Genomic DNA, 14,132 nt, shown 5'->3' on the forward strand with positions numbered 1-14,132 from the left:
CTCAGCATTTTAGATGTAACATCTTATAATCTTTCCAGTGGGAAACACATTCTTATTTTCCCTTGTTTTAAAGATTGGGGTACTGAGATGCAGAGAGGTCAAACAGCCTCCCACAGTTAGATCTTAAGCTGTGTTTTAAATAATAGTTGTCTGTGAAGTGATGCCAAACCACCTCACTGAATATCCTTACGGCACTTTTGATGACTAGTAATGAGATCCCTGAAGATTGTCCTGGCCTTGAAAAGCTAATACATACTCACATTTGCCTTCCTAAAGTAGCAACATCTTCCGTAATGAGTTCTAGTCATTCTTCACCTGAAATGAGAATAATTAAGCCTTTGAAGTATGTGAATAATATTGAGTAAAGTTTACTAGTTTTTATTTTGAAACCAACTAGAATTGTTTGAGCCAGTCATTGTGAGGCGTTTCATGTGAATCTTTGTTTCCCCGAATGTACTGCAGAGAAAGAAACCACTGTAATTAAAGATTTATTAAAATGAGATCGAGGTAAGGAAAAGATTAGTTCCATCTGAAAACACTATTATCTCTGTTAGTAAAAACAGTAGTGGTTGGTGGTGCTTCTGGAATAGTGTACATGCTACAATGTGCAAGGACCTGGGTTAAAGCTCCAGTCCCCACCCGCAAGATGTGTGGGTGTGGCGGTGGCGGGGGGGGGGGGGGGGCTTCAGCAATGGTGAAATGGTGCTGTAGGTCTCTCTCTCCCCCTCTCATATCAATTTCTCTTTGTCTCTATGCTATATTAATGATCGTTGTCTTTTTTCATAGACAGTTCTCTAAAATGCGAAAGATCAAGCTTCCTAGAACATATCCTTTGATGGCTTGGTATGTATGAACCAGCCATAAGAGTGAATACATATTTTGGGAGGGACGGGAACCCAAAAGGGTTAGTCACTCTCTATAGTTTGTGTCTGCAAATTCTTGGTTAGCTATGAGTTTGTGAAGAATGTGCTTTCTGAGCTGGTGAGAAGCTGACTTGGCTACTGTGATGCTTTGACTTACAGCGGTTTTGATTGCAGCCACCTCCACACTGAGGGAAGCTTCTTTGCTGTGATTTATTTTATTTCATTTAAAAAAAAATTTCCTACCTCTCTGATATCTCTGTCACCATATTAAAAAAAAAAACGAACCCAGAAGATAGAAAAATAGGTCTTCTTCCAAGGTTTCCATTGAAAATGTTCAACTATGTGAACTTTTAGGATAAGGAATAGGAAAGCTTTCAAGGGAAGGGATGGGACACATAACTCTGGTAGTGGTAAATGTATGGAATTGTACCCCTCTTATCCTATAGTCTTGCTGATATTTTTATTTTATAAATAAATTAAAAATATTAGTGACAAAATTAATCTACACAATTGTAAGATAACTGGAGTATAATCTGTGCCATTCTCACTGCCAGAGTGCTGAATCCCCAATCCCTTCATTGTAAGCTACAGTAGTTCTCCCAAGGTTGCAGATATGGATTGACTATTATTTCTATAATGTTATGTCTATTTTTGCATGTATTTGCTCATTGTTTTATGGCCCTGCTTTCTCTGTCTTTCTAAGTCACACCCGCACTTATTAATACTTTTGAATATCTTTCCTTTTTTCCCCCTCTTCTCTTTCTGGGTCCTGATGGAGGACTTCAGAGCCTTCTGTTCATCTCTCCCTATCATTTATCCCCTACAGAGAGTATGAACCAAATTCATTTTGGGGTTCAGAAGGTGGGATTTCGGGCTTCTGTAATTGTGTCTCTGCTGGACATGGCCCTTGGCAGATTAATTTATATCCCCAGCCTGTTTCTGTCTTTCCCTACTGGGGTAGGGCTCTGGAGAGGTGGGGTTTCAGGACACATTAGTGAGGTCATCTTCCCAGGGAAGTCAGGATAGAATCATGATAGCATCACAACTTGGTGGCTGAAAGGCAGTAAGATACAAAGCAGGACAAAATAACTAATGAACATGAACCAAAAATTGGGGATTGAACAGATAATAATAGGCATTTTAAGGAAGAAAGAAACTAGGAAGTCTATTTTAAATTTAATTTTTTTCATATTTATTTTCCGTTTTGTTATCCTTGTTTTTTATTGTTGCTGTAGTATTGCTGTTGTTATTGATGTCGTCGTTGTTAGATAGGACAGAGAGAAATGGAGAGAGGAGGAGAAGACAGAGAGGGGTAGAGAAAGATAGATGCCTGCAGACCTACTTCACTGCCTATGAAGTGACTCCCCTGCAGGTGGGGAGCCAGGGGCTCAAGCTGGGATCTTTATGCGGGACCTTGTGCTTTGTGCCATGTGCACTTAACCTGCTGCCCTACCACCCTACTCCCAGAAGTCTATTTTAGATATGTTCCTAGGGGCCTATGACTTTCTCAGTTTTTGTTTGTTTGATAGCTAACATGGAGATACACAAATATATTGTCTGGGAAGATGGTGTCAGAGTTGAGAATAGATTTAGAAAGCTAGATTAGGGCAGAGCAGAGAGAACCTTCCAAACTTGAAGAAAACTTGAAATCTTGACATTAGATTAAGGCAGTTGCCCTGCAAACATTGTGCCTTTTTGAACTATTTTCTTTGTTATTTAAATGAGATACAGGAGCAGGCACTCACACACTCACGCATACCCTGAGCTTTGCTCAACTCTCCTTTTGGAGGGAGGTATATGGATGATTGAACCTACAGCCTTGAAACCTCACTCATGGAAGTCTTTTTTCTCTCTTTTTTAGATTTTTAAAAAAATATTTATTTATTTCCTTTTTGTTGCCCTTGTTTTTATTATTGTTGTAGTTCTTATTGCTGTTGATGTCATCATTGTTGGATAGGACTGAGAGAAATGGAGAGAGGAGGGGAAGACAGAGAGGGGGAGAGAAAGATAGACACCTGCAGACCTGCTTCACTGCTTGTGAAGTGACACCTGGGCAGGTGGGGAGCCGGGGGTTTGAACCGAGATCCGCATGCCGGACCTTGCGCTTTGTGCCACTATTGCTTAACCCGCTGCACTACCGTCTAAATCCCACTCATGGAAGTCTTTTTACTTAACCATTGTCCTGCCCCCATTAGTTATGCATACATGCATCTAATTATAGTTAAATTGACCATATGACTTTCCTAGTTATTTTGCAAGCTCGTACATGACCAGCATTTTTAAAAAGACTTAATCATATCATTGTCTTACCAGGAAGGCCTTTTTGTTCCCATTCTGTGAATGAAATAATAGAGGCTATGGCTAAATAATTTTCTTAAAATGTCTAGTCTTGAGGGCAGGGATGTTTGCCTCTAAACTCTTGGTTTTATAACCGTGAAATGATGTTTTGCCATATACAATACACTTTCCATTTCCTGTCATCTGTAATGTCGAGAAGACACAATATCTATTACAGTGAGCTTTTATGTTCCCCACCTAACACACGGGGCAGGCTATAAAATTTATGTGACTCTGAAAAGTGAAATTCAGAGCCCTCTGTTCCAAAAGCAGGAAAGAAAGTGCTGTTAAAATTGCTGATACATAAAACTGCTTCCTTATTCTCTATCCTACAGTTTCTTTTGACTTGCTGTGGTGTTTTTTTTATTTCGTGTTTAATATCTCAGTGAATAAAGATCATTAAAATTTTAAAGTATTAGCATGAGTTTTAGTACCCATTGTTATGTTGTGCTGGTGCTGTGGTGCTGTTGCAAATGCAAATCAAGGAGTGTTTAGCTCTGGCAGAATTACTGACGTTACACAGTTTGTATCTCATAGGTTCTCTATGCTTATCTATTCCATTCTCTCCAGAGTGTAGGAGCATTGTGGAACCTACTCAGTTGTTTTTATTTTACTTCTTGATATGTAGCTGCAGAGTCTTCCTTACTTATCTCGACCTTTAGATAAGTAAGGGAGAATGGAGGAGCAAAGGAGGCATTTGTTAACCCCTCTCTCCCTTTCTTTTATAAAAAGTATTTTACTGGGGGTCGGGCGGTGGCGCAGTGGGTTAAGCGCACGTGGCGCAATGGGCAGGGACCAGCGTAAGGATCCCGGTTCAAGCCCCCGGCTCCCCACCTGCAGGGGAGTCGCTTCACAGGCGGTGAAGCAGGTCTGCAGGTGTCTATCTTTCTCTCCCCTCTCTCTCTGTCTTCCCCTCCTCTCTCCATTTCTCTCTGTCCTATCCAACAACAAAGCAACGTCAACAATGGCAATAATAACCGCAACGAGGCTGCAACAACTAGGGCAACAAAAGGGGGAAAAATGGCCTCCAGGAGCGGTGGATTCATGGTGCAGGCACCGAGCCCAGCAATAACCCTGGAGGAAAAAAAAAATCAAGAAAAAGTATTTTACTTATTCATTTACTGGATTCAGATAGAGATAGTGAGATGGAAGCAGGGACAGAGAAGGGGAGAGGGAGGGGAGGAGAGGGGAAGGGAGGGAAGGAGAGAAGAGGGGAGGAAGGACTACTTTAACTCATTAAGATTCACCTCTCATTAAGCTTTCCACTGCAGGTGGGAGCCAGGGGCTAGAACCCATGACTTTGGTAATATGTGCACTCAACTTAGTCACCTGCTTCCCCCTTTAATTAACCCAAAAGGATTCATTGTGATTACCTTTGACACTAAAGGTTAATTAATATGGGTGAGAGATATGAGTTAGGAAGAATATGGTGATAGGGTTCCTTGGTGGTTTTTGTCTAGAATGGCTCCTTTTTTTTATTTAAGAAAGGATTAATTAACAAAACCATAGGTTAGGAGGGGTACAGTTCCCACCACCCAATCTCCATTTCCCACCCCCTCCTCCCCTGATAGCTTTCCCATTCTCTATCCCTCTGGGAGCATAGACCCAGGGTCATTGTGGGTTGCAGAAGGTAGAAGGTCTGACTTCTGTAATTGCTACCCCGCTGAACATGGGTGTTGACTGGTTGGTCCATACTCCCAGTCTGCCTCTCTCGTTCCCTAGTAGGGTGGGTCTCTGGGGAAGCGGAGCTCTAGGACACATTGGTGGGGTCTTCAGTCTAGGGAAGCCTGGCCGGCATCCTGATGACATCTGGAACCTGGTGACTGAAAAGAGAGTTAACATACAAAGCCAAACAAATTGTTGAGCAATCATGGACCCAAAGCTTGGAATAGTGGAGAGGAAGTGTTAGGGAGGTACTCACTGCAAACTCTAGTGTACTTCTGCTTTCAGGTATATATTTTGCAGTAGTTTATGGATACGTGTGAACATATGCTCTCTCTCACAGAAACTGGTGTATATCTAGGTTTTGGGATTTTGTTAGAAAGTGAACCACCTGAGATGAAATTAGAGTATACTATGAAAGGAAAGGTCTCACCCAAGTGATGAAGTTGAAGGGTTGTCATTCCACACGTGAAGTCTCTGGACACAGTCTGAAGTGAAGCATGTTGAGGTGGCAATCGTTTTGTTGGTTAGGTTGTGATCGGCAGATGCAATATTATTTGATATGGATTGGGAGAGGCATACGGGAAAGTGGGCCCTATCCAATGGTTCCAGGACTGGGGGAAGTAGAGGCTCTATAGTGGAGATGTGAGATTCCTGCTGTCTTAGGGTTCCAAAAGACAATCGATAGTTAATGTTATCATCACATTATTTGGTAATTGTGTTAACTTTGAAAAGTCCTTTTGTTAGGGTTTGCTGTACCCAGTATCTTGTATATAGCTGTGCTATTGGTTGCTTCTGATCTACTTGGTCTAGGCTTTTGAGAGAGTCTGCATATCAATTATACAGCCTATATATTGAAAAGATTCAGTTTGTGTTTTGAAAAACTTCGAGACATACAATTAATTTTCCCCCTCTCGTATTAATTAACTAGTGATTTATATGACTACATTTTGCTAGGAGTGTACATAAACACCATTCCCACCACCAAAAGACTGTGACCCATCCCTCCCACCCACTCCCACCCCCCACTGTCCCAGGAAGCTGCATGTCTATGTCTACCCCTCACCACAGGGTTTTTACTTTGGTGCCCTACTTACAATTTGGTCAGGTCCTGCTTTTAGTTTCCCTTTCAGATCTTCTTACTCAGCTTCTGTTGATGAGTGGGATCATCCCATACTCATCTTTATCTTTCTGACTTAGCTCACTTAACATAATTCCTTCTAGCTCTGTCCAGGATGGGTCAGAGAGGGTGGGTTCATTGTTCTTGATAGCTGCATAGTATTCCATTGTGTATATATACCACAGCTTTCTCAGCCACTCATCTGTTGTTGGGCACCTGGGTTGCTTCCAGGTTTTAGCTATTATGAATTGTGCTACTTTGAACATAGGAGTACACACCTCTTTTTGGTTGGGTGTGTTGGAATCCTTGGGGTATAACCCCAGGAATGGCTCCTTTTCTGACCGTGAAGCTAGCTGGGATTGAAGCAGAATGCTTGATTTCCTGGGACTATTGGGACCATCCCTCATTTACTGTTATCCTTAGCATACTCACCTTGTACTTGCCTTGACACTTGTTAAATTGTGAACTCATGAGAATTCTGTGCTCCCTGGACATTAAAATATCAGATGCAAATTGAGTCATTCCCCTTCCCCTTCACCTGTTTTCTCTGGTCACCCCATGGGACTATACCTACAAAACTCACAAAGTCTTCATTTTTATTTATTTCTCATTGGCAGTGACTAACAGAGATTAAACAAACGTGATTCTTCTGTACAACCTGTACAACTGTCCAAGTTTTTAAATTATCCTTCTTTTGGATTTTTATCCTGGCAAGACTGCTGTTATATTTGCTAATAGTATTTAGGGACAGAGAGGGAGATAAACTATTAAACTTTCTCCTTCTAAGATCTTCTGAAATGATTTCACCCTTTGTAGGGTCTCATGCAGATAGCCATCTTTGCCAGTGGTTCTCTTTGAGGTATTAAGAGTTGGGTAATTTTGGCTTATCAAGATGTCTCACTTTTCTGAGTTTTCTTCAAGAAGGAAATCAGTGCATCCTCTAGCAAAAAGTACCAACCAAAGGCTGCCACTGTGCTTTCTTTTTTAATATATATATAAAACTGGGAAGAGACAGAAATTGGAAGGAGAGAGACAGAGACACCTGCAGCCCTGCTTTACCACTTGAAGAGCTTTTTTTTCCCCCTGTAGGTGGGGTCCTTGCCCAGTGCAGTGTGTGTGTGTTTAAGCAGATGTGCCACCTTCTGGCTCATCACACCATGCTTTCTAATTTTGAAAGGTGGAATAGTTTGGAAAGTTTACAAGATTGGAGTTTCAAAACTGGACCTTCTACCAGAAGAGCGCAATTCTCCAATATGTTTGCTCTGCTCATCTACCTCAGTTGTGTGCTACTGTCCCTTTCCTCAGCAGGAAACACTCTTGACTGTTCCTTCTGAGGAGTTTTGAAGTTCAGCAATTTATCATAAGTGCACTTGACCCTAAGACATCTCCATACAGAGTTTCTCATTTCTTTTAAACCATGAATTAATTGCCTTAAGCTCGAAGCAGCCAAACATAGATTGTTCCCAAGAGTCTTCTACTTTCACTTGATAGTACTGACCTCTTTGCTTCTGAGTCTGCAAACACACAGAGGGCTTAGAGGGTTTCCCTGTCCTCTTCTGGTGATTCTCTTGAAGCCTTCATTACTGGGCTAATGTGGAGTGTAGGCATTAACGTACACAATCCTTTATCTGCTTGGGAGAAATCCTTTCTCACTTAAGCTTAATTAGTCAACCACCTTGCCGTTTTTTTTTTTTTTTCTCATACCCTTGAGCTAGATAGTTGATTAAAGTTCTTGGTCGCATTGTAGAAATTCCCTTCCTAAATGTCTTGGGTCTCCTCTATAGAATTATGGACCTTTCTATTAATTCTCCTTAGCTTTAAAGTGCCAGCAGGACTGCCTAGACAACTGTTGGGAATACGAGGTAACATTCTGCTAATTAAGTTCTGTAGTAAATAATTTACTTCTCCTTTGTTGCAGGACTCCTAAAAAGAAAGGCTTCATCTACAGAAGTCATTGCACCATTAGTAATTTCAGATTTGTGGATGAAATGATTTGATTTGAAATTTCATGCCTCCCTCTATCCTATTTTCATACCATACTTTATGGGTTGTAAATCATTTTTTTAGAGTATGCAGTTACTTAGAGGTGTTTTCTTTGCAAAAACACTGAATATGTGAACTAAAAATGTTAGTTGTAGTTGAAAATGTGTGGCGATTAAAATCCACCTCAAGGGACCAGTCATTGGTACACATGGTTGAGCATACATGTTCCAATACAGAAGGATTATAGAACCAGGTATAAGTCACCAGCCCCCACCTGCACTAGAGAAGCTTCACAAGTGTGGAAGCAGAGTCTGTTTGGAGGTTTTAGCAGGGAGCGTAGCTACTCATATACCCATCAGCCTGTCTCTAGTCTCTATTTTGAGAAGACAGTTCCTCTTCACCAGAGCACACAGCTTCGGGAGGGACACACATGGAGTAGTGAGGGAGGAAGAGGACACCTGCCTAGGCAGCCAAATCAACCCTGGCGATCAATGGGATGACAGATGTTGCAGCCAGATCGCCCTCATATGAGAGGTGTCTCTCTTCATACGATTCAAAGGGTTGGGGGAAAAGCGCAGCACCTTGGAGCACAGGACTTGTATCCCAAAGCCCCAGAGGCTGTAGGTTCAATCCTCAGCACCACATCATACCAGTACTGAGCCCTGTTCTCGTCATCTCCACCTCCTAGCTCATTGCTGCTCTCATAATAAATCAACACATCTTTTCTAGCACATTTTATTTATTATAGAGTAGAACTTGAGAAGATGAAGTCCACTGTCACTCTTTATGATAACATAGAAGAGTGTTAATGAAATGGTAGCTTGTGCTGAATTTCCAGGGCCCCTTGAGGGTGTCCACAAATACGTGAGGTGTTAACATGTAGGCTGACTGCTGAGTATGACTGCTGTTCATGGTTCATGGTCCTGCAAGTGGACACTCTGGCATTTAAAATCCTTTACATGGCATATCAATTTAATGCAGTGGGATAGTTGACAAAGATCCTAATCATCCGACACCCAATTTCTTTCATTGCTCAGCAGTTGGGAGCTCCCGAGGTCAAACCATTTGGCAGTTCAGCAGTGGCAACCGATGTCAATTTGGACAATTACCAAAGTGCTTTAGAAGAGGTTCTCTCTTGGCTTCTGTCAGCTGAGGACACACTGCAAGCACAAGGAGAGATTTCTAAGGATGTCGAAGAGGTGAAAGAGCAGTTTCACACTCACGAGGTAAGGCAGAACACTAGTTGATGGAAGGCAGCGAATGAATTGTCTTAAGTTAAAGATTCTCCTTTTTTCTCAGCCACTCTATAACCCCCTTCTGTTTTGATAGTTGATGTTTCTTTTGAACAGGAAAGAATCATATTTTCCTGGGCTTGGGATTCAAGAAGCCAGCAGGAGAAATTCTCCTTTGGAGACTAGCACTGGAGATTGCTGAGAGATTATTTTGCCAGTGACTAAGATGAGAGATTGGGCTGACCACTCCGCTGTGGGAGACTCTTGCAGAAATGATTCACTTCCTTTCTCCTTCTTGTGTTCCCATTTCTTTGGCTTCTTTGCAAAATCACCTCTGGGAGATTTTCTATAATAAGTTGTTTGTCCCCCAAATCTTTATCTTGGTTTTTGTCTCTGGGTATCTTTAAATGAAAAATCAAAACACTTTTTACTAGTGTTGTGTTATACCTGAGTTACAATTTAAAATTTCTAGGAAAAAAAAAGTATCCAGTTCCCCAGTGGCTTACCTACTGTGTTAATTACTATTGTGGATTCCTTTCCTTTTCAGGGGTACATGATGGATTTGACATCCCATCAGGGGCGCATTGGGAATGTTCTACAACTTGGAAGTCAGCTGATTGGGACAGGGAAATTGTCAGAAGATGAAGAAACGGAAGTACAAGAGCAAATGAATCTCCTCAATTCAAGATGGGAATGTCTCAGGGTTGCTAGCATGGAGAAGCAGAGCAAGTGAGTCTTGGTTTCCTCCAAAGTTATACAAATAAGAAATTCTAGACTCTTGCACTGGTCCGATGATATTGCCTGTTGAAGTCAGGGTTCTCATATCCTTCATGTAGCTCTTGTGCATGTGACATTTAGGTGGGACTTTCAAGTCTACTAAATTTTGGTTTTCTCTTGTAATTGAATTGGAGGTTATGAAATAGAAGGAATATTGTCTATAGACCTATGTAAAAGTTATTAAAGTTGTTACATTTTTCCAAGTTTCCACCGAAAATGTAAATGCAAATATTGATTGTAGAAGGCAAGGGAGTGAACACTACTAGGATATGTGTATATACAGGTATGTTCAGTCACCTAGTATATGTAATCAACAGGAAACCTTTCTTCTGAAGTGTTGGATCCAAAATTTCATGTCTACCAAAATTTAGTAGACATGAAAGTTCCACCTAAATGAGAACCCTAACTTCAACTTCAACTTCAAATCGTACACATTTTTTCATATGCATGTGTAAGTTTGCCTGACGAACAATCTCTGCTGTTTGTTGGAAACTTACTATTTAAGTTTGGTATGGCTGTGTATTATCTTAAGAGACTATATGCTGATTTCATAAAAAAAGCTTTTGAGGCATTTCTGGAAATGGACCATTTCATAAAAGGTAAGAAGTCTAGCTCATCATTGTGGTCGTGCTGCTTGATGTGTGTTTTCATATAGAGCCTTTCAAGATAAGACTTGCTTATTTTTAAGTGAAAAGAGATGAAGTATCAAACGTAGATTTGAATACGTTATGCTAAGGAAATGGTCTGAGGGCCTTGATTTTACTTAGCTATTATTTATGAAGACTAAAAGCTTTAAAGTGGGACGAAAGAATCCTATTAGAGATGTTGGGAGGATTGCTATTTCAGTAGTAAATTACACTTTGACATCAGGGAGGGGGAAAAAAAACATTCCTAAGCTTATGTCTTTTGAAAGAATCAATAAGTCAGATATAAGCTAGAATTTTCATAAATATTGGTATTTTTTTTTTTGCCTTCAGGGTTATTTCTGGAGCTTGGTGCCTACACTACGAATCCACTGCTCCTGGAGGCCATTTTTCCCCTTTTTGGTGTCCTTGTTTTTTATCAGTGTTGTTGTTACTATCATTGTTGTTGGATAGGACAGAGAGAAATTGAGAAAGGAGGGGAAGACAGAGAGGGGGAGAGAAAGATAGACACCTGCAGACCTGCTTCACTGCTTGTGAAGCAACTCCCCTGCAGGTGGAGAGCCGGGGGCTCAAACCAGGATCCCTACACTGGTCCTTGTGCTTTGCACCATATGGGCTTAACCCGCTGTGCTACCACCTGGTCCCCAAATACTGGTATTCTAAACCAGGAGAGTCTAGTTTGTGTATTGATGTGCGTCCCCTGCTGTGATCATATTAATTATTGCAACTAACCTTTGAGGTAGAGTTATAATAACCATATTCTAACTATTGCATATGCCCTCACCATGGCCAAGGGTCAATTTAATTTACTCCACCTACTTATCATCATAAATCACAAGCTAGAGAGCCCACTGTTTGTGGTCACATGCTAAGGGTTCTTCCATTAAAGCTCCTGTTGGTGCCTGCCATTCTATTCAAGGAGACCTCAGGCAGTATTCCCAAGTCTTTAAGATCCAACCATCTCCTTTACTGCCCGCTCCAAAGAGGTCTCCTTACACACTCCCTTGTGCGTTCCATTTTTTTCCCATCTCCTTACAGAGGTTGACTAGCTCATTGTTCTAACATTCTTTTTCTGTAGGCCTAATAGGCATTAATTAAATTATACATGCTAACCAGTTAATTAATTTCATTTTGAGACTGGAGTTGCAGGAAAAGTCGAACTCAACCTGAAATGAAAACCCTGTCTTTCATCTGCCTTTCACAACACTTTTGGAAGGTTAATTAAAAATCCCCCCGTTAAAGGGATATCTACCAGTACATGACAGATGGCAGTGTCCAAGTACACAATTATTACTGTTGTGGGTAACTACTTCACCCCATCTCCAAGGAGGATGAGAAGCCTAATAATAACACTATCACTACTTAGCTAATGTTCTTTTGAAAATAACTTGTCTTTATGGAAAGACTGGGGCACTCTTGCTTGTGTTTAAGCTTTTTTCTCCCCAACTACTTGGTATGAGAGAGAAATTGAAAGGGGTGAAGGAGGTGGGAGGGAGAAAAAAATATGCTTGCAGACCTGCTTCACCACTCTTCTGGCTTCTCGCCTGCAGGTGGGAACCAGGAGCTTGAACCTGTGTCCTTGTGCATGATGGCCTGTGCTTTCAACCTGGTGCACCATTGCCTGGTCCCTGTGTTTAACATTTTAGAATAGTTGTCAACAAGAGAAGGATAACCTTTCAGCTGTCATAGTTTTCTCTTAAGCATAGGGTCTATAAAATAAGACTCCTAACTTGAAGTCATCTGTAGTACATAGACTTTTGGGGATGATTTGTTGGAATACAGATATAGAACATATTATTTACTCAAAGCAAGCTCAAATTTATTGCAAATTTGTAAAGAATGCTAAGTCTTCCATACTTTTTCAAATGCTTTTCTGTACAGCTTGCAACCTATTAAATTCCAAGTGATAGAAGCTATTTTGCAAACTATGTTGAATCTGCTTTTTGATAGATTTTTCCTTTTTGAGGAGAAAGAGCTGATTATGGCAAGACTATGTTGTCAGAATAAAAAAAATAATCCTAGGTCAAATGAAGCGCTTTCATAATTTTTTTTCCTCCAGAGTTATCACTGGGAAGTAGTGCCTGCACTACAAATCCACTGCTCTTGGAGGCTAGTTTTTTTTCCCCTTTTGTTGCCCTTGTTGTTTATTGTTGCTGCTGTTATTATTTGTTGTTATTATTATTGTTGTTCGATAGGACAGAGTAGAATTGAGAGAGGAAGGGGGGTGGGGGGGGAGAGACAGAGACCAATAAAATGTGTAATTCTGCAGGAATGTGTGTTTTCCTATCTGCCTATCAGTCTACAGAAACACAGAAATATGTGCAAATTCAATGGACTTGCGTCAAGGTAGCAGGCACATTTTAAGGCACCATGGACACAGTAGTGATGAGCAGCGCTAAGTTCTCAGACCTCATGAAGCTTATACTCTAGTGAGATGGTGACAGCCAGCACAAAGAGTATAGAAAGGAATATGAGACAGGATTGATTCTTCTGAAGAGCTGGAAGATAATATATTACATTGATTGGGGGACTACATTAGCCAATCTCATCAAGGAATGCTGTCCCTGAGGTGGTCTTGAGTAGGAAGCAACGTTCCAAGACCAGGAGGGAACCACATCTGAGAGTCAATGAGTAGTTCATGCACTGACTCTGCATTGGCACCAGATTGGTAAGAGGAACCCAGTGGCCAGTGTGATGAGAGAACGTAAAGGGAAGTTAGATAGCTGGGTGAGAATCTCGACAATCACTGGGTGAATGAGCAGCAGGTAGTCTCCTACTCTAGCTTGGCCAGTTTCAAATGGATAAAGCCACACTGTTTGTTTCTATAAATAACTGTAAGTGAAAAGGTTAGCACTCCGTATTTTTCTCATATGAATTAATAGGCTCTTGAAGTTTCATTCATAAACAGGGAAATAAGCTCCCTGGAATTCAAAGAAATAGCAATGTGTAGTAGTATTTTGGGGAGTGGAGCTTTTACACAAAAGTAAATAATGGTAATTAGAAAATCAAGCTAAATGGATTCACTTGTCTTCATAATTGACAGTCACTATCTAGTATATTCTCTGCAGTGCTTTTGAGGTGCTGGGGAATGCTAGTGAACCACTCAAGTCCTTTTTTGCTGAACTTGCATCTGTTGTGTGTGCAAACAGATGAGTTAACAAGCATATATGTCACATCAGATGGTTTTCAATACTAAGATAGGCAGAAGGCCAGGATTTAGAGAATGAAATACTTAGTGTGTTCCTGGATGCACACACTGAGTTAGGGAGGGCCTTCTAAATGAGGGAATATATGAGCAGAGTCTGAAAGGGAGGGGGCAGGGAGAAGTCCTTGCAGAAAGTCCTGGAAAATGGAAATAAGTGGTGAGGTCCTAAGGCAAGAGAGTGGTCGGCCCACAAAAGAAAATGCTGAGTCTGATTTTGGCCTTACAAGTGAATCAGGGTGCCCAGTGGTGGCGCACCCAGTACAGCATTCATTTTTCTTTTTTATAGAACAATTCATTTACTTTATTCTC

General features: G+C 41.0%; 1 protein-coding gene across 7 annotated transcripts in view; it reads left to right on the forward strand.

Annotated features, from left to right (window-relative positions):
- DMD (dystrophin) overlaps positions 1-14,132 on the forward strand; it is a 2,449,111-nt gene that overhangs the window by 779,082 nt on the left and 1,655,897 nt on the right. For all 7 annotated transcript variants that reach the window (XM_060182733.1, XM_060182732.1, XM_060182735.1 and 4 more), the window contains 2 exons: positions 9,006-9,191; positions 9,745-9,926. In XM_060182733.1, the coding sequence (XP_060038716.1) occupies positions 9,006-9,191; positions 9,745-9,926 (368 nt within the window). The remainder of the gene's footprint in view (positions 1-9,005; positions 9,192-9,744; positions 9,927-14,132) is intronic.

Source organism: Erinaceus europaeus, chromosome X (assembly GCF_950295315.1).
Source record: "Erinaceus europaeus chromosome X, mEriEur2.1, whole genome shotgun sequence".
In the NCBI taxonomy this organism is placed as follows: domain Eukaryota; kingdom Metazoa; phylum Chordata; class Mammalia; order Eulipotyphla; family Erinaceidae; genus Erinaceus; species Erinaceus europaeus.